The 22,045-nt window shown below is 40.1% G+C and overlaps 1 protein-coding gene across 2 annotated transcripts in view; it reads right to left on the bottom strand.

Moving 5' to 3' along the window:
• Positions 1 to 22,045, bottom strand: part of LOC126281293 (uncharacterized) — a 153,267-nt gene that overhangs the window by 96,602 nt on the left and 34,620 nt on the right. For both annotated transcript variants that reach the window (XM_049980120.1, XM_049980121.1), the window contains exon 3: positions 14,224 to 14,495. In XM_049980120.1, coding sequence (XP_049836077.1) covers positions 14,224 to 14,495 — 272 coding nt within the window. The remainder of the gene's footprint in view (positions 1 to 14,223; positions 14,496 to 22,045) is intronic.

The raw sequence follows: 22,045 nt of genomic DNA, 5'->3' as shown, positions 1-22,045 counted from the left end.
AGTTTTAATAATTATGTCTACATCTGGTAGACTGGACACAACACAAAATGAGAAATTTTATTATAATAGAAGGGCATGCAATACCACACGAACTAACACAGGTCTTATCATTACATACAAACATTAACACCCTTTGTCCACTATTGTAAAATATGTTACTTCTCTAGCTTATGCTGAGGAATCAAATAAGACTACAAATACATGTGTAATAAACATATGAACCATGGTATCATATGCATCAATAACAATTACTTTCACTTTCAATAGTACACTACCTGGTGCCTGGTAGGAGAGTATACAGCACCAAACAACTCCACCGAGGCTCCACGTGCCAGCTATTTTTATATGCCATGCAAACTCTTTGATCAGCGTTGTGGGTAAAATCTTCTCAGGTATTGTTGAAAGGAAAGTGTGAGTATTAGTTGAGGACAAATTGGATGAAAATCTGTGTGGGTTTAGGCCTCTTAGAGGTTGTCAGGACCAGATCTTTAGCTTACGGCAAATAATGGAGAAGTGGTACGAGTGGAATAGGGAATTGTATCTATGTTTTATAGATCTAGAAAAAGCATGTGACCGTGTTCCTAGGAGGAAGTTATTATCTGTTCTACGTGATTATGGAATAGGAGGCAAACTTTTGCAAGCAATTAAAGGTCTTTACATAGATAGTCAGGCAGCAGTTAGAGTTGAAGGTAAATTGAGTTCATGGTTCAGAGTAGTTTCAGGGGTAAGACAAGGCTGCAACCTGTCTCCAATGTTGTTCATATTATTTATGGATCATATGTTGAAAACAATAGACTGGCTGGGTGAGATTAAGATAGGTGAACACAAAATAAGCAGTCTCGCATATGCGGATGACTTAGTTGTGATGGCAGATTCTATTGAAAGTTTGCAAAGTAATATTTCAGAGCTAGATCAGAAATGTGAGGACTATGGTATGAAGATTAGCATCTCCAAAACAAAAGTAATGTCAGTTGGAAAGAGGTATAAACGGATTGAGTGCCAAATAGGAGGAACAAAGTTAGAACAGGTGGACAGTTTCAAGTACATAGGATGCATATTCTCACAGGATGGCAACATAGTGAAAGAACTGGAAGCGAGGTGTAGTAAAGCTAATGCAGTGAGCGCTCAGCTATGATCTACTCTCTTCTGCAAGAAGGAAGTCAGTACCAAGACTGAGTTATCTGTGCACCGTTCAATCTTTCGACCAATTTTGTTGTATGGGAGCGAAAGCTGGGTGGATTCAGGTTACCTTATCAACAAGGTTGAGGTTACGGATATGAAAGTAGCTAGGATGATTGCAGGTACTAGTAGATGGGAACAATGGCAGGAGGGTGTGCACAGTGAGGAAATCAAATAAAAACTGGGAATGAACTCTATAGATGTAGCAGTGAGGGCAAACAGGCTTAGATGGTGGGGTCATGTTACACGCATGGGGAAGCAAGGTTACCCAAGAGACTCATGGGTTCAGCAGTAGAGGGTAGGCGGATTCGGGGTAGACCAAGGAGAAGGTACCTGGATTCGGTTAAGGATGATTTTGAAGTAATAGGCTTAACATCAGAAGAGGCACCACTGTTAGCACTGAATAGGGGATCATGGAGGAACTTTATAAGGGGGACTATGCTCCAGACTGAATGCTGAAAGGCATAATCAGTCTTAAATGATGATGATGATGATGATGAAATGGTATACTGAACTACCAGTGTACATGACAAGCAACAGTGAAGTCCACTTGTTTGTCACTGACCTATTTCATCGTCAGTGTGACACAAAATATTAATGCACAACGTAAAGGACAATTAAATTGAAGTCTGCCAACGTGATTTTTAATTCAGAGACATCACAGCACTTTAAAGAGCAGCTGAATGGAAGAAACAGTATCTTGAAGATGTTGTGAGTACAATGAATGCAGTCTAATTAAACCAAATGAAGCCGAGGGAATTAAGGGTAGGACATGAGGCATTAAAGGGGGCCAAACATAACAAATAATAGATATTAGAAGCTTTTAAAAGGTGTTAATATAGAGGAATGCTGAAGATCAGATGGGTGGATTGGGTGCATAATGATGAGATACTGAGTAATGTTGGAGAGAAAACTAATTTGTCACACAGCCTGACTACAAGACGGGATCAGTAGATCTAAGATACATACAGGACATCACTCAGAAATGGCCAATTTGATAATGAAGGTAACTGTGTGGGGCAAAAATTACATGTTCAAATTGATGTAGGTTGAAGTAGTTCTGCACAGATCTCACCTACATCTACATGATTACTCTGCAATCCACAATTAAGCGGAAGGCAAAGGGCTCATCGGACAACCTTAAAGCTATTTCTCTATCGTTTCACTCTCTAATGGTGCATGGAAAAACTAATACTTATATCGTTCTGTGTGAGTTCTGATTCCTCTTATTTTATTATCGTGATCATTTCTCCCTATGCAGGTGGGCACCATCAAAATACTTTAGCAATATGAGGAGAAAGCTGATGATTGAATGTTCACGAGAAGATCCTGCCATGATGAAAAACACCTTGGTTTTAATGATTGGCACCCCATCTCACATATCATGACTGTATCATTATCTCTTCTATCTCACGATAATACAAAATGAGCTGACCTTCTTTAAACTTTTCAAATGTCCTTGGTCAGTCCGATTTGGTGTAGACTGCACACAGCACAGTAATAACCCAGAAGAAGGCAAACAAGCATGGTGTTGCACTTTCTAAGTATTCTTGCCAATAAATCACAGTCTTTGGTTTGCTTTCCCCACAGCATTACCTATGTAATCATTTCAATTTAAGTTATTGGTACCTGCGATTCCTAAGTATTTACTTGAATTTACAGCCTTTAGGTTAGTGCGATTTATCATGTAACCAAAAATTAATGGATTTCTTTTAGCACTCGTGTATATGACTTCACACTTTTAATTATATAGAGTCAATTGCCACTTTACTTACCATACAGGTATCTTATCTAAATCATTTTGCAATTGGTTCTGATCATCTGATGACTACAAGTTGAAAAATGACACTGCAATTTGCAAACAATCTAAGTTGGGTCCTCAGATTGACTCCTAAATCTTTTATATAGATAAAGAGCAGCAGAGGGCCTATAACATCATCTTAGGGAATACCAGAAGTCACTTCTTTTTTACTCGACTTTCCATCAATTATTAGCAACTACAACCTTTCTGACAGGAACGCAGTTGCATAACTGAGGCAATAGTCCATAAGCACACAATGTGATTAGAAGTCACTTGTGAGGAATGGTATTGAAAGCCTTCAGGAAACCTAAAACTATTGAATCAGTTTGACATCCCATGTTGATAGCACTTATTACTTTGTGGGAATAAAGAGCTAGTTTTGTTTCACAAGAACAATATTTTCTGAATTCCTGCCCTCTATTTGTCAATCTATCAATCAAGAGGCTTGCACAGGACAGGCTAATACAGAGAGATACCTCCAATCAGTCTTTAGACTAAAAACGACAATGGCAACGTACCAGACCAGAAATTAGTGTTACGACAAGTCATGTAATTATTAAATAAAACAAGCTATATTGTAAAGAAGCAGTATATTAGAACTGTGCAGTTATTTTCTGGACAGGTGTTTTTTTAAGGAAACAATTGGCTGACAAGTTTTACAGAGTAAAGGTTTTTAAATTCTATGAATATTTTCTACAGTGTACTTTCTCTCTTTTATTTAATAATTAATTTAAATGTTGTAGAGTCTAATTTCTGTGTCTATATAAAGTAACTAAAAACAAACAATTGTTGTTGGCTTATAGATGAAGACCAGTTTGATGCAGCTCCCCACATTAGCCTATCATGTGTAAGCCTCTGCTTAACTACCACATCCTCCACCCATTTGAACCTGTTTACTGCAGCGGAGCCTCTAGAATCTTGTCCCACACACTTCCCTCCTTTACCAAATTGATAATTCCTCGATGTCTCATAGTCTGTTGTATCAACAGACTAAGTCCCTATTCAATTCTGTACCTACTCATTAGCTTTCAATCTACCAATCAAATCTTCAGAATTATTTGGCAGCACCAGACTTAAAAAACTTTTAATCCCTTCTTGCTGAAATATTTATCATCCATGTTTCAATCCAATCTAAGGCTACATCCCAGACATATAACTTCATGTAACATTTTGTAGTACAAATTTATATCTGATGATGTCAAATTTTTATTTTTCAGAAAAGGTTTTCTTGCTATTGCTAACCAGTATTTTACACACTCTCAACTTCAGCCATCATCAAAAGTTTGGTGCCAAAATATGGGAATTTGTCTACTATTTTTCGTGGGATTTCCTACATGTAATTCCTTTGGCATATTTGTTGTGGTGGTCTTCAGTTGAAGACAGATTTGATGCAGCTCTCCATGCTTCTCTATATTGTACAAGCCTCTTCATCCCCAAGTAACTAATGCAACCTATATCTTCCTGAATCTGTTTACAATGTTCATCTCTGTCTCCCTCTATGATTTTCACTCCTCTGACTTCCATCTAGTACTAAATTAGTGATACCTTGGCATCTAAGAATGTGTCTTAACCAATCCTTTCTTCTAGACAGACTGTGTCACAAATTTCTTTTCTCCCAGTTTCTATTCAGTACATCCTCGTTAATTACACAATCTACCCATCTGATCTTCAGGATCCTTCTGTAGCACCGTATTTCAGAAGATTCAGTTATTTTCTTCCTTAAGCTGTTTAATGTCCATGTTTCAATTCCACACATGGCTAAACTCCATACAAATTCTTTCAGAAAGAGACTTCCTGACGCATAAATCTATATACGATGTTTACAAACTTCATCTGTTAAGAAACACTTTTCTGCCCACTCCCAGCCTCCATTTTATATCCTCTCTACTTCTCCCATCATTAGTTATTTTTCTGCCCAAATAGCAAAACTCGTCTACTACTTTAAGTGTCTCATTTCCTAATCTAATTCCCTCACCCAACTGAATTCGACTACATTCCATTATCCTCGTTTTGCTTTTGTTGATGTTCATCTTATATCTTCCTTTCAAGACACTGTTCATTCCATTCACCTGCTCTTCCAAGTCTTTTGCTGTCTCTGACTCAATTACAATGTCATCAGCAAACCTCAAAGTTTTTATTTCTTCTCCCTGAACTTTAATTTCTGCTCCAAATTTTAGTTTTGTTTCCATTACTACTTGCTCAATGTACAGATTGAACAACACTGAGGATCAGCTAGAACCCTGTCTCTGTCACTTCTTGACCACTGTTTCCCTTTCGTACCCCTCGAGTCATAACAGCTATCTGGTTTCTGTGCAAGTTGTAAATAGCCTTTCACTCCGTTTTTTACTGCTGCTACCTTCAGAATTTCAAAGATAATATTTCAGTCAACATTGTCAAAAGCTTAAGTCTACAAATGCTATAAACATATGTTTGCCTTTCCTTGAACTATCTTTTATAAGAAATCAGAGGATCAGTACTGCCTTGCGTGTTCCTACATTTATCTGGAATCTAAATTTGTTTTCCCCAAGGTAAGCTTCTAGCAGTTTTTTTATTCTTTACTGTAGCCCAATATAATTTCACAACAACCCACTAGCCTTGTTTAAATTATGCTGTGAAACCATGCCGTAAAAATGTCGAATGGACCAGAGCTGCTCACTGCCGGTCCAAGTTCGCTGCGTCAGGTATCCATCAGAGTGAGTACTAACCAACAGGCAAAATTCTGACAATGTGTAGTGCACATGGGTACGCTTCAGCAAAAAGCAGTACGAGTATGCCACTTAATATACACTGCAATCTGGTTTCATTTTTGTCACTCATTTGTGCAGAGTAAACACAGGTGTTGCAAACGTGTACCTGATGAATTCCTGTCACCACAGGGTGCGACAGTGAAGTTGACTCGCTGTACGACTGATCGGTGAGCGGAGATACCCACATGTTCCCTCATCATTGGTGATATTCATCTCATAACCTCTTTTCAAGATATTATCCATTTTATTCAATGGATTTTCAAAGTCCTTTACCAATTCATATAGAATTTCATTTAATCGGCAAACCTCAAGCTTTTTATTTCTTCACCATGAATTTCAATTATATTTCTAAATTTCACCTCTATTTCCTTCACTACTTTCCCAACACTGGGGTAGACTATAATCCTATTACACTCTGTTGTTTGTTTTGCTTTAGGGCACAAAAAACAACTGGGGTCATATTGTGCCCAAATCAAAACTACAGAACATGAAGACAGAAAGGAATTAAAAAACAACTATACCATACAATGTAGGCTTCCATGGCCAGTATTGTCTTCACTTAAAGTTTATGGGCTGAAAGGCCGTGGTCAATGTCTGAATCTCTCCCTTGACATTTCATCTCCGACTGCAGGAGACATCCTCCGTGGTAAAGTGGTGAAATCTGCGTTACCTCAGAGGATGTGTCCCAGTCAGAGACGAAATGTCAGGGGAGAGTTTTATACATCGACTACGGCCTATCGGTCTGGAAGTTTTAAGTGAAAACAACTATACGTCAGTCCCAATTGACATAACAGATGCCAGCTAAAACAGGCATGTGGAAAAAGGGCTAAAAAAGACACCTTACAGAAACAGAGGCCCAAAACTAAAAATTAAGACCTTTGCCATATTGCTTTGGCAGATAAAAAGGGAGCCAGAGATGCCCGACGGAAGACAGGCCATTATAGGGTTAATGGCAATAACAGAGTACAACACTCAGGATGGAACCCTGAGGCACACCATTTTCCTGGACAAAGGTGTCTGATGAGGCAGAACCCACACAAACCTTGAAAACTGTCTTTTAAAATATGCCTGAACAAGACAGGGCAGGCGGTCATGGAAACTCCGTGTGTAAAGAGTACAGAGGATACCAGTTCTCCAGCAGGTGTCATGGGCCTTCTCCAAATTGAGAAACACAGCAACAACTGCAATTTCCACAGAAAACCATTCATGACATGGGTGTGCAAAGTAACGAGAGAGTCAACTGCAGAATGGCGTGCTCGAAATCCATACTGTGTGTTCATCAATAAATTGCAAGACTCTAGCCACCACACCAGCTGAGCATGAATCATACATTCCATCACCTTGCAAATGCAGCTGATAAGAGAGATGGGGCGGTAGCTAGAAGGAAGGTTTTTGTCCTTACCAGGCTTAGGTATAGGTATGAAGGTGGCTTCATGCCAGTGTCAGGGAAATATGCCCTCTACCCAGATGTGGTTGTATGTGTTAAGCAGAAAGTGCTTGCTCGTAGGAGAAAGGTGCTGCAACATTGAATGTAGTCAGGGTCTGACGCTAGGGGATAAACTGAGAGCATGACCTAGTTCCCTCATAGTAAAGGTACACTAGCGCTCATGATTCAGGAAAGAGAGGGGCATCACCCGTGCCGCCTCTGCTCATTTCCAATGGAGGAAGGCAGATTGATAGTGGGAAGAGATCGAAACTTCTGCAAAATGGCGGCCCAAGGTATCGGGAAACAGGAATAGGGTCCACGATGAAATCATCAGCTACTGTCAGGACGGGAATTGGTGAATTAATTTTGGTCCTAGAGAGCTGTCATAGGTTGGCAGAGGAAGGGGTGGAACTGATAAAAGAACTAGTGAGTGAAATCTAGTTAGATCTTTTGCTATCCTGAAGAACGCAACAACATTTTGCATGAATCGGTTTATAATGAATGCAGTTTGCCATCATAGGATGACGGTTAAGAATGCGGAGAGCACTTCTCTGTGCGTGAATTGCGTTGTGGCATGCCTCAGCCCACCGAGGGACTGGGACATGAGGTGGTAAAGAGGAAGTGCCAGTAATGGAACATTCTGCTGAAGAAAAGATAATGTTTTCGAGATATTCCACCTGGACATCACAACTACGGAAATCTTGTTCTTCAAAGGTTGCCACGGAGGAATAAAGCTTCCAGTCAGCCTTAGTAAGTTGCCATTTGGGCATGCACGAACATGGGGTAGGAGTCAGCAAACTCATAGTATATGAGAAATGGTCACTCGAGTAGGTGTCAGAAAAAATGGACCACTCAAGACAACGGGCAAGCTGGGCAGTGCAGAAGGATAGGCTCAAATGGGAACAGGTGTGCAAGGAGTCGGAAAGTAAAGAGGGTGTTCCAGTGTTAAAGGAGAAGAGGGCAAGTAAGAATGTCAGCCAAGAGGACACCTTTCTGACAGGTCCTAAATTGGGGAGGAAGTTGCCCAATAAGCTGAAGGAAGTCTGCTCTGTAGATATCAAATGACGGAGGGACGTAAATGGTACAGAGGGAAAATGTCCGGTGGGGAAGGAAAATGCAAACTGCAACAGGTTGAAGATGAGTAGTCATGGAGATGGGTTGACTATGAATGTCATCCTGTATGAGCAACATGACACCCCCATGAGATGGAAGGCTGAATTCAGGGGAAAGGTGAAAATGAACCAGTAAAAAATGTGGAAATACAAATTGGTCGTGAGGGCGCAATTTTGTTTCCTGAAGGCAGACTACAAGGGGACACTAAAAAGCAACTGTAAATCCTCTTTGTGGAACCCAAGGCTGCCAACATTCCAATTGGAGGAAAGTCATGATGAAGACATGTAGGTGTGTCACCTCAGCGGCTCCCGAGTGACAGCCGTTGAATAGTCACTACTACAGGGTACAGAAGCAGGAGGATCCTGCTCCATGGGGCCCACAGAAGCATTGGCTTGCATGTGCAGTCAGTCTGTGGAGTCAAACACTGAAAACAAGTTGTGGTGTGAACCCATGACGCAGAGGCCAGCCGGGCTAACGTATCACGTGGGAACACCGTCAAGGAGGATTCTCAAGTTGGTGAAGGAGAAGACCATTTGCCTTTGGTGGACTACTTCGATTCTTTCTGGTTAAAGGAAGACTCGGGTGGTGTTTGGCTGGAGGAATGGAGGAAGTCTTCACGCGAGTACTCTTTCAGTTCTTTCCGGCTTATTGGTTGTGTAGCTGGTGGTTTCTCCCCTTGAAGTGAGAGTTTTGACGGCTTGTTGCACAGTTGGATGCGATGGCGATGCTACCTTGACACTGGACAATTTCACAACCTCAGAGCAGAATTGGAGGTTGCATGTCTGCATGGCCATGTCCTTCATGGATCGAGGAGTAACAAGAACAGAACTATAGGTCCCAGATGGGAGAACACATGGGTTGTGACTAGCCAGCAACTTTTGAGCGACCGGGTAAGGCACTTTTTCTTTTACCTGGATCTGCTGGACAGCCCACTCATCAAGTTACATGGGACAACCCTGGGAAGAGGCGACATGGCCGGCATTGCAGTTGATACAGCGGGGAGGAGGAGGTGCACAATTGCCCTCGTGCACAACCCTGCCACAGTTTAAACATTGGCTGGGTGCTGACAAGATGTTCTAGTGTGGTTGAAATGATGACACTGGTAGCAGCGCATCAGGTTCTGAATGTAGTCACACTGTGTTAATTTTATAGCCTGCTTTGATCTTGGGCAGAAGCACCACTCTATCAAAGGTGAGAAAACGAGTGTGGGTGGGCACTAAGGAGGCATCTACCTTTTTCATTACATGATGGACAGCAATGTCACCCCGATCAGAGAGGTAATATTAGTTTTGGCCTCACTTAGACCCTTGAGAAACCTGGTGTAAATTACACCACAGGAAGAATTCAAAGTTGTTTGAGCCTTGACATGAACAGGGTAGCTGTAGAAAAGCGAGACAGCAAGCAGTTGTTGTGCTTTAGAATCAAAAGTAGTCTCCAAAAGCAAAGTGCCATTCTGTAACTTATGCAGGATTTCACAGGGCTGGCAATTGCATCAACACATTTCTGAATAATAAAGGGGTTTACTGTGGCAAAGGACTGACTGCCTTCAGTATGTAAGACCACAAGGAACCATGGTGCAATGAGGAGGGTCTTTGAATCTTTAGCCTCATTACTTTTACATTTCGTAGACATTAACTGGGAAGGTGATTGACTCATTGCAAGAAAATTCTCCATGATTGCCAGCGTCTCTGAAGGCGTGCACCTTTCAACTGGGGGGGCCCCTTTACAAGGGGGCACACCTGCCTTAGGTGATTGGTCACACCTCTCTAACACCTGACAGAGGGATCAACTGGAAATCTGGGACGACTGTAGCTCAGGCAATCATGCCTCCCTTGGCCTGGCCTGTACCAGGGAGTGCGTGCAAACCCTGCCTGGTCTGTACCAGGGGGTACATGCGAACCCTACCTGTCAACCCAGGGCCAGGGACTATGCATTACCCAGTCACCTGTTATGCATCAGATGCATGGGCTGGCCTTCAGGAGCACAGGGAGGAAGAAGAAAAAGAGAAGCCTGAAACGCCAAAGCAGAGGAACAAGAGAAGGTAAACAAAGAAAGGAGCAAAAAATGAAGGTGAGACTGTTCTTGTGTCCGTGATAGACAATCTCCAACATCCCCAAGAACAACTCAGACATGTTCTCCAAGGGAGGGGAAAAACATTAGCAAGAGGATAGACATGCAGCACGGAAGAGAAAAAATGCTGCAAAGGCTGTGGCTCTGTGGCAGCCAAGCACGAATCCGGCAAAGAGTGGCGAGCACCGCTAGGGGGACTCCTTTGTCAATTGCTACCTCCATTTTATGTCCTGTGACTCTTAGAACTGGTTTCTGTAGAAGTTATATATAACCTTTCACTCTTAATATTTTATTCCTTCTGTATTCAGAATTTCAAAGAGAAAATTCTAATCAACACTGTCTAAACTTTTCCCCAAACTGACAAATCCTATAAACACAGCTTTGCCTTTCTTAAATCTGACTAACGTATCTTAATAATGCCTTGCATTTCCTGTATTTCTGTGAAACTGAAACTGATCTTTCCCAAGATCAGCTATTACTGTTTTCATTCCTCTATAAATAATTCATGTCACTATCTTGCAACCATGACTTGTTAACTGGATGGTCTGGCAAATTCACACCTGACAGCACTGGCCTTCTTTGGAATTATTACATTCTTGTTGAATTCTGAGGGTATTTCGCTTGCCTCATTTATCCTGCACACTGGGAGCACAGCGTTATCTCTCAAGGATCTGAATAATTCTCAGAAAATTGTCAATTCTGTGAGCCTTCTTTTGCCTTAAAGCTCTGTCAAATTCTACTTGCAATATCTTATCTAGTATCTGATTTCCATAATATTGTCAACAAGTTGTTTTTTTTTTTCCTTTGGATAACCTGAGTGTACGTAATAATACAATATAATATAATAATATAACAAGATAATGAAATAATTTGGTGTTCCACTATGCACTTCGATGCTACTAATCACTTAACACTGACAGTTCAATACACCACATCTGGTTTACAAACTGACGTAGCATGGAAACCTTATTCAGTTGTACCACACACAAAGAATTTGAAAATTAGATGTTACTTACATGTAATACCACAACTCTGATGTACAATACACTTGTCTTTGTTTATATGCCGATTGTTTCCACAGCATTAACTAGACACACTATGTGATCAAAAGTATCCGGGCAACCCCAAAAACATACATTTTTCGTAGTAGGTGTGTTGCACTGCCACCTACTGCCAGGTACTCTGTACCATTGACCTCAGTAGTCACTAGACATCGTGAGACAGCAGAATGGGACACTCTGTGGAACTTATTGACTTTGAATGTGGTCAGGTGATTGGACGTCACTTGTATCCTATGTCTGTACGCGAGATTTCCACACTCCTGAACACCCTTAGGTCAACTGTTTCCGATATGATAAAGAAAACGAAACGTGAAGGGACACACAGCACAAAAGCGTACAGGCCAACCTCATTTGTTGACTGACAGATTGCAAACAGTTGAAGAGGGTCATAAGTAATAGGCTGACACATATCCCGACCACCACACAGAAATTCCAAGCTGCATCAGGATCCAATAGAAGTATTATGACAGTTAGGTGGGAGGTTATAAAACTGATTTCATGGTCGAGCAGCTGCTCATAAGCCACACATCATGCTGATAAGTGCCAAATGACACTGCACTTGGTGTAGGGAGCATAAACATTGGACAATTGAACAGAAGAAAAACGTTGTGTGCAGTGGCGAATCAGGTACAGAATGTGGCAATCCGATGGCAGGGTGTGGGTATGACAAATGCCTGGTAAACGTTATCTGCCAGTGTGTGTACTGCCAATGGTAAAATTCAGAGGTGGTGGTGTTTCTCATGTTGTTTTGCTTTTTTGCATGGCACTATCACAGCACAGGCCTACATTGATGTTTTGAGCACCTTCTTGCTTCCCACTGTTGAAGAGCAATTCATGGATGGTGATTGCATCTTTCAACACAATGGAGCACCTGTTCATAAAGCGAAGCCTGTGGTGGAATGGTTACACAAGAATAACATCCCTGTAATGGACTGGCCTACACAGAGTCCTGACCTGAATCCTATGGGCCACCTATGGGATATTTCAGAATGCTGACTTCATGCCAGGTCTCACCAGCTGACATCGATACCTCTCCTCAGTGCACCACTCCATGAAGAATGGGCTGCCATCCCCCAAGAAACCTTCCAGCAGCAGATTGATCATATGTCTGTGAGAGTGGAAGCTGTCATCAAGGCTAAGGGTGAGCCAACACCACACTGAATTCCAGGATTATCGATGGAGGGTGCCACGAACTTTTAAGTCGTTTTCAGCCAGGTGTGCTCATACTTTTGATCACACAGTGTATATAACATGCAATATTGGACATGAGGTATACATGATATTAAGCTTTAAAGTAAGCTACCAGTGATAACAGAACTGAGGGGGGGCTAGAATAAAAAATGGCTATGTCCACTAAAAAAGGTTAGGAATGAATTTTGATTCTACTGGTAGCAATGACTATCTTGCAATACCTTCATTCAACAATACTGACCGTAAGTACCTAGAAAGCAGCTTTAAAATTGGCCATTATTAACAAAACTGTCCATGTTCCTTGCATGTAAGAAATGAAACTGGCCATGTCCTGCCCACATCAAAGCTAGCCATGTCCCACATAAAATCAGCTACAGGCTCTGTATCAGCACTGACCACATGTATTTGAAAATTTCGACACTTTAAAATTATTGTTGATTTAAAATGTTAATTGAAGTTGAGTAATTTTTAAAAAAGTTACTTTTTAAAAACGTTCCAGAACTGGCATTTGGGTAGTGAGTGTTGGCAAACTTAGATTAGGTGTAGGCTACATGCAATATTGTGTAAGACATTGTGGTTGTCAGATTGGAAGCTTCGCCAATAATCAGTGCTGTTTGCATAATGCTACAAGTAACATCATTCTCATAGTTAATTGAAAAAATACAAAGAAGAATGTAAGTGTGGACTCTACCCCTAGAAAAGGGTGTAAGAAATAAGAGATGAAGCGAATTGGGAAAAAAAAAAAAAAAAAAAAAAAAAAAAAAAAAAAAAAAAAAAAAAAAAAAAAGGCCAATGACAACACAGTTGGAACGGATGTGAATTATTCTGACAACAAGTGTGAAACAAAATGAAGCATATAAGGAACAAATGGTTTAAAATATGTAAAATCAACTCTCCAATATTTGTTACCTAACAGGTATATCTGGCTCTAAATCTTAAACATACTGTACAGCTGAACTGAAACACACTGGAAGGAATTCAATTTTGGATAATTAATAGGGTTCCTGAAATAAAGGAGTGAGCTTTTTGTTTACAGTTTAATAAAAGGCTGTGGCAAAACTGTTTCTGTCCAACCATATAAAAAACAGAACTGGCTATGTCTAGTAGGTCAGTAATGGAAGTTGCTACATCCAAAGAATATTGTCCCATATCTTGATCATAAATTACTTGTGTCCTAATTTAATTGTTTCACACACAAAGGGAATAAAATGGTGACTCAACAATGTTTAAATAAATATTGCAATTTTTTCAAAATTATTTTGACATAGTTCTGGTTCTAGTCCTTTATTTATAGTGTAACATACACATTTTACTTCAGTTGTAAACTGTCAAAACTCACTGCAGCACAATAAGGTTTTGAACAGATTTTAAGAGCATAGTTTAAAACGTCATCCAAGAGATGATGCACAAGCTTGGAGAAAAAAGCTTTTAAATAAGTTTCCATTAATTGTTAATATGCGAGGAATTCAATTTTATTATAACATGGCTGTTCCTGAAGTAGTGCAATGCAAATAATAAAAAGCTGGTGTAGTTTTAATATTAATTGAGTATATCTCTGTAATTTATTCTGTGGCACTACAGTAATTGTTTTGCCTTGGTTTATCATAAACAAAAATAGCTACTTAATAGTCTTACCTGCACACCAGACATATGAGGAGATGAATTTATGCTTGGAGAAACACTTTTACACAGAGTTTTATTTGTAATGTCAGCGTCAGATGAAAATGATATAGTGACATCATCTATGTTGTCTCGCAAAGACAACAGATTGTTCTTTGCAAACCAAGGAGATGATAATAACTGCCGGTTTTCCATAATTGGCACTTCCAACATCGTCTCCAGAGCAGGACGGCTGACACGCTTCTTAGGTCTCGTAAATGTTCTTGTATCAATGATCTTCTGGGGTACTGGAAATAAAATACTTTTTATTATTTTGATGGCATCTAATAACAGTGATGAGGTCACCTTATTTCATGAACATTAAACTGTACAACTCTCTACAGTATTTTTAAGCTGCCGCATTCTCCATTCATATCTGGCACTATTTCTGAATAATTACGCAATTTTACCATTATGATGCATTGTTTTGAGCGATGGTTTGGTGTCATGTTACACTGCAGATCCCTCCCGTAATTGGCTAGTATGTCATCTCGAAGTTCAGAGGCAGGCAACACCACACCAACTCCAATATGGCCATGTCTAGTAAAGGTCTATGGTGTTCACACCAACCTTCGGATTGATGACACCATTGTGATCTCAACGCGCACGCACACGCACGCTTCGGGGGGAGGGGGGGGGGGGGGGGGGGGGGGAGAAAAGCAGCTGATTTTCCAATTAAGTTAATATCAACAATCAATCAAAACTTTGGGAATCAATCACATTTAAACATGGTCTAAAGGAAAAATATGAAAGAAACATCCCTTATGGGTCAGGCATTTTATCTAAAGTCATCATGAGGAAAAGACTGGCAATTTGCTTTAAACATTCAGAAATATAAAATTGTTTGCTTCACAAAATGAATAAAAAACAAAAACTTAGTATCCTACAACTATAATATCAATGAGTCAATGTTGGAGTTGGCCAACTCATACCATTACCCAGGTGCAACACTTTGTAGGGCTATGAAGTGGGAAGATCACACAGCCTTAGTTGTGGGTGAAGCAGGTGGTAGCCTTTGGTTCATTGATACTATACTAGTGAAGTGCACCAAGTCCACGAAGGAGATTGCTTACAAATGACTCGTGACCAGTTCTAGAATATTGTTCAAGTGTGTGGAACACATACCAAATAGAACAAACAAGGGATATTGAATATATATAGAGAAGGGCACCATGAATTATCACAGATTTGTTTGATCTGTGTGTGGGAGTGTCACACAGAGATACTGAAGGAACTGAACTGGAAGACTCTTGAGGATGGACATAAGGTTTCCCAAGAAAGTTTCAAAAACTGGCTTTATTAAATGGTTAGTATAGAAATATAATACAATCCCCGATTTATTGCTCACATACAGATCATGAGGACAAGATCAGAACAATTACTACAAACACAAAAGAATTGTGTCATTCTTCCCACATTCGATAAGTCAATGTAACGGAAAGAAACCCTAATAACACGGACAATGGGGTGTACCCTACGCCATGCATCTCTCAGCGATTTGCAGAGTATAGATGTAGATGTAGAATCACAGTACAATAGTTCCCTCCCCCATTACCTTTATTACAGATTCACTCCAACTCTGATCTTCTAATGGACATTAATAGTATTTTTTAAATATAATTTACTGGCCTTTGGCTTACCAGCTCATACTTAAGATAAAATATATAGGTATTGATAGAAAATTAGAGTTGTAATGTAACCATTGTAGAATGCTTTTATGCAGTACATTGTCAGTAATATGTTGATTTTTGAAGTGAATACTTGCAGCAACACTGAATTTGTACATAACGTGTGAAAGTCTCTGATCCTATGTCGCTTACAAAGCAATCATGTAGGTGAATAAGCTTTGAAAGTTGTGGTTAAAGGATTGTAGTATTTCACGTAGTCTGGGCCACCCAAAGAATAGGTGATCTGCGTCATCCTCTTCTCCAAGAGCAGAAAAATGTACCTATGATGTGCAGTGTGTAAAGTTGTTTATGGAGACATCCATGGTTAAATACTGAGTCTGGCTATTAGAAAGGCAAGGTGCCTAGGCACTGAATTTGTATGAGATTATGTGAAACGGGGGACTGACAGGTAAATCACTGCACACTTCTCATCTCCAATTCCTGTTGCCATTCTTCTATCATGCCTCTGTGCAGAACTTATTGGTAAACAATGCATGAAATTGCAGTACAAGTAGTATGCCCCGTCACAGCAGGTTCTTTGGCTACGAGGTCAATAGCTTCATTGCCAGTGAGCCCACAATGTGATTTTACTCAGGAGAAATTAATGGAATGGCCTACTTCACGCATCAGTTCCAGCAGCTTAATTATCCTGTACGCAGCAGGGTTTTCTGTGAAACCAATGCTGCAATTTTTAAGTACTGTTACAGCAGAAAAAGCATCACTGAGTTGAAAATATAAGGATGCTGTCATCCACAAGCAGAACCAAAGGGCTTCTAGTTTACAAAAACTTCCATGTTCATAATACTTGCCTGTATTAGTTATCTGAATAGCCCAGACTTCTGCAAATATGTATAAAATCCACGTTTGACCATCAGCTGCTTTCATTTTAAAACCAAACATCAACTGGGCTCAGTGATGGACCATCTACATGGATAACGGTTAAAATGATTTAAACCACCACGTTACATTTGGCATTACTTATATAATGTGTAGAGCATTTCATAAGTATCAATATACGACAGAGGACTTTTAGAAGCATTCATTTCATGCTCTACACACAGGACTTTTAGAAGCATTCATTTCATAAGTCTTTTAAAAGGTTATGGAATGGCACCCTGCTAATAGAGACAATGACATCCAGTGAAATGCCTACATTACCTACTGCACAGCAAAGGACTTGGACATATCCTACAGTTGTTGAAATGCGCAACACCCTCAGTGAAAACAGTCATCATATCAAGTAGCAATCTTATGTATTTGGACCCCAATTAACTTATAAGTAAGAGAGTAAGAGGGGCATTCATTAAGCAATGCGAAACTTGTTTCTGAAAACCCCTTTGTTTTATGCAGGATTCCAATACACCATATTATTCCCCACTCTTTGGCTACAAAACCCTTTCTTTCAACATGATCTCCTTTCACTCCGATAGTCTTACTGGGAGGGGCTATATGCCTACATGGTACGACCCTACTGGTCAATGTTGGAGCCAACATCTTGCTACATCGATAACCTCCCATCATCCATTTACTGCTTCCCATGGAGTGAATCCTTCACTGGGCCAAACAGATGGAAATCAGAAAGTGCAAGATGTGGCTTGTGGGGTGGATGAGGAAGAACAGTCCACTGAACACCAGCAACTCCCTCCACAAGCTTTTGTACATAAAACAGGGATATTCTCTAGAGTATTATTATGCACTGGCATTGTTATGTTTCATTGATTCATCACTGAAATAGATGTGTCAGGTGGGCGCTCTGCATGTTGGGAGTGGGTAGGAAAACCATACAGTAGCCTACCACTTCCACTGGGAGTTTTCATTTTGTTGTTATTGTGAACCGTTTTGGCCCTACAAGATGTTAGGGAATCATTCGTCCGTCCCCAACAGAGCCCCACTTGCGTAGGTAAGCCAGTTACAACTGAGAAGGGGACCATCAGAGCTGTTAATCATGGATTTTGATGAGCCTTTAATATTTTGCAGAGTAATCTGTCTGAGTGTCTGAACATCGGCTTTTCATTTGAAAGCCCCTAGTTTCTGACAAAATCAGTCTTAAGTTATATGTGTACCTTTTATATCCATAATGTTAATTATCTTTAGAATGATCACACATACTGCAAGGGCTATGTTTCACAGCTACCATGCTAGTGGTACAGATTCAAACCCTGCCCACATTTTTTTCTTCAATTTCATCATACAGAATATCATTACATAATAAATTTTCTTGCGAAAGTACTTAAAAAATAATTTTCACAGTAGTATGTTCATTAATAAATCAGTCACTACAAAAACTTGTAATGTGTATTCCATTTGTACACAAAATCAGCATGTACAGATCTTATTACCAAAGACAGCTCGTGCTATTCTTATCAGTCCAAGCAGCCCTACAATGGATGAATCTAAAGTTTGAAAAGGAGTAGATATTTTGAAGTAAGTTTCAAAGAGCAACATTTAATAATTAAGGATCATATTGAAATCACCCCATAAAAATTAAAAACAAGCACTTCGCTTGTAAAAATGCAATCTTGCAGCAGTAACACTGAACAAAAAGTTTTTGTCTTTCCACATGCGTCAAGTAATTAATATTACATGAGATTATAGTCAAGCTCTCCTTGGCCATTGTCAAGTGGCATGACTGCCATGGGCTGCTGGCATACCCAATATATACACTAGTTGCTGGCTGTGATGTCACTGGTGTCAGATGCATTGCCGTATAAGGACATATGCCGACTCGGCGTTCGATGTGCTCACTTCAACCACGCAATCACTGGATCCCACGCAGTGCTGAGCTGAAGGCGGCCATCTCTGTTTAGAGTGCTATTGGTGACCTTTATCTCAAGGGATACTTGAATTGCACAATCCCTGAAGCCGTTTATGCGAGTTACGACAGAAGTTTCATCAAATTTTATCCGGTGTTCGTTTTCTACAGCATGCTCAGCTAAGGCAGTTTTCTCAGGGTAGCATAGGCTATGAAACCTCTCATGCTCCTTCCTGCATTGTTCCACAGTTTTTACTGTTTGTCTGACATAGGACTGGTCACTCAAGGTATTTTGTGTATCCCAGGTGGTCTGAGACCTACTGCATCTTTAACTGGTATCAGTAATTGACAGATTTTTTTTTTGGCAGTCTGAAGAGTGATATGATCTTTGTATCATTTCAGCAGGTAGCTTATCTTGCACAACACAGAGTCACAGAACATTAAGAAAGCAAGTTTATTTTCCATCATCTTGTTGACGGTCTTGTTCCGAGTCATGTAGATCTTGTGTAGGTGGCTCTGCTCATGCGGCATGTTATCAGCATCTGATACCATTCTTGCACAGTGCACCAATGTTCGTAAAACAGTGCACCTCTGCACCAGGTGATGATGGTTGATAGCATGCAACTACAGTTTGGTGTGGGTCGTTTATCTATAGATGCTGTGGTCAAGGCAGCCATTTCGTTTGCGGTGGACTAGTATGTCGAGGAAGGGCAATTCATCTACTTTTTCTATCTTCTGGATGTTACTGTTAATGCTGTTGAGGAGTTCCAAGAACTTGTCGAGATCATCACATACATGGGGCCAAGTGACTAACATGTCATCAATGTACTGAAAGAAACAACTAAGCTATAACAGTGGTGTGTCTAAGGCAATATCCCTATAATTCTCTGTGAAGAGGTTTGCAACATGCTGGAGCTAACGAGCTACCCATTGCAACACCATCTGTCTGATAGTAACACTGACCACTGTACAGAAAATAAGACGATATAAGTGTGTGTCTAAATGGCTTGACCACTTCACTTACGAACAACTGGGATAATAGGTCCAAACCATCTTTGAAAGGCACATCTGTAAACAGTGCCACCACATCGAAACTAAAATGTCACCCTCACTAAGTCAAAAATGATTGATTCAGTTTAAAAAAATCTGCATAATTTTTAATATGATGTTCACAGTGCCCCAGATATGGCGCGAGGAGATTGGCCAAGTACTTTGCCAGCTTTTATGTTGGTGAACCAACGGTGGATATGATAAGGCGGAATGACGTCCCGTCCTTTTAAATCTTCAGTAAAGTATAAGCAGTAAGTGGTCTAGATGCATTGTTAGACATTGTGTGGGACACATCAATTTGTTTGATATGTTACATCACATGGAGACAAGGTTTTAATTGGTTGACTGATGCACCCTATTTAATCCATGCATGACAGAGCACAGTACCAATGCATTCCAAAAAGCCGTGTGGTGGGAAAATGCCATTTTTCACATGACCATGTCTCAGGCTCTATTGATCACAGAGATAAAGGATCAAGGGTTTTGGATCACCTTGGGTCAAGCAAAAATTTGCATACCTGTCTGAAGAACGGATATATTGTAGCTATCTTACAGTACAGGATCAAAATTTAAACTCTTTGCATTTCTTCCAGCCCAGGTTAATTGAGCTTAGGGGGTGGTTCTTTTGCAATACGTATGGTCTCGCGTGGACCTTAGATCGCTTATAAAAGCACAATTTGTTCACAGGTTGTTCCTGAGAAAATCTCAAAGAAACCTTCATTTTGGCTACCAAAAGTACCTATTGAAGTGATGGTCATTTCCGTAATTTCTGTTCATGACAAATTGTCAAAATTTTTGCCAAATGTTTTCAAGATGATGATGCTCAGGGAACAATGGAACTTTTTTTGATAACATTATCCGTTACAGAGATCCAGAGGTTGAAAGTTACCATAATTATGCACGTAATATCCAGTGTGAGGCATATATGTAGTGTCAATTAACATAGTGAACATGTGGGGCAACGGTTCTGGAGTCATCGAAAGGGTTCTGACGTCATTTTTAGTCACTACTTTTTTTCCAAAGAAAATTTGATGATGGGCTGTCTCTGTACAGTGGGCACCACTTTTTAGCGTTGAAACTTTGATGATGTGCTGTATCTGTACAATGTGCACTTCACACCTATACAGACTGTCTTTACCTCGAAATTATTCAACCTGGCTGCATGTGCATTTTACACAAAAGAGGGAAGAAGTCAGATGAAATTCTTTATTCTTGCAAAGTGAACATTGTATTTTTTGATATACTGTAGGTGGAGCCTAAAAATGTTGTAGATTTTTAGGTGTAGTAGTGTAATGTGAACTTGCATTGGATGGGAGACAATTTTGTGTTAACATTATATTATACACTTATTTCTTGTTTATATTTGTCGAAGCATGTAAATGTGTTCATGTATATAAAGTGTCAAAACTTTACTGACCCACAGAATTCATTTTAAGTAAGCAAAGCAGCACACCCTACGATTAAATCAGGCCACAATTTTGTGTTTTGGTCGTGCCCAAGCATAGGCCGAGCCACAATTTTCTTGACATGCAAGCCATCTATCACTTGCGAACTGGAAACATTGGATATGAGAGCAATGTATGGACATCTCCTTACCTGTCCCTTGATTGTTGCTGCCTTCTGTTATCAATTTCAAAACAAACATTAACAAGCATAACACTACTGTTGCAAATGGCTGAGTCAATAGGACCTTACTGACCTATTTTTGTGCGTACTCATTAGGTTTTGCAATTTGATGTAATTCTGCTACAAATGTGTCACATCTGTCAAATGAGCAAGAAATTTTGGAAGCCCAAGGGGTAGAAATTGCTCAGGAACTACCCTCACACTTTTTTAAAGATAATTATACTTCCTGTCATCACCATTCAAAAATTTGCAATCTAAAAATATATCTTGAAGTTGTGTGTATTACACTTTAAGATATATAAATTTCATATGTGCCAGTAATGCTTTAAACCAGGGCATAAATGGCCAGGTCTGATACTCTTCTAAGCAGCCATTCTCCAAAGTGTTAACGGGGGAAAGAGAGGAACCAGCTAAGAAAGCTCCTGCTGGAGCACAAAAAAGGCAAATATGATCCTTCTTAAAAGACTGATGGGGAAGTGGAGAACCAGTTACCTCAATCCTCATTCCGCATTCCCCACTAAAACTTTTGGCATGTGAAACATATTCACTTTTTTGTACTGAAAGAGAGCAGCATAGAGACAGTAATGGTGGAAGAATGAGAAAATAGTCCCAGTGGGAGCCAAAATGATAGGAGACTGATTGGAGGGAGGGAGGGAAGAAGCCAGCCAGGAGAGAAAATGGACAGGGGGAGAGGGGAGAGGGG

Source organism: Schistocerca gregaria, chromosome 7 (genome assembly GCF_023897955.1).
Source record: "Schistocerca gregaria isolate iqSchGreg1 chromosome 7, iqSchGreg1.2, whole genome shotgun sequence".
In the NCBI taxonomy this organism is placed as follows: domain Eukaryota; kingdom Metazoa; phylum Arthropoda; class Insecta; order Orthoptera; family Acrididae; genus Schistocerca; species Schistocerca gregaria.
This window is presented reverse-complemented; position numbering and strand designations above follow the sequence as displayed.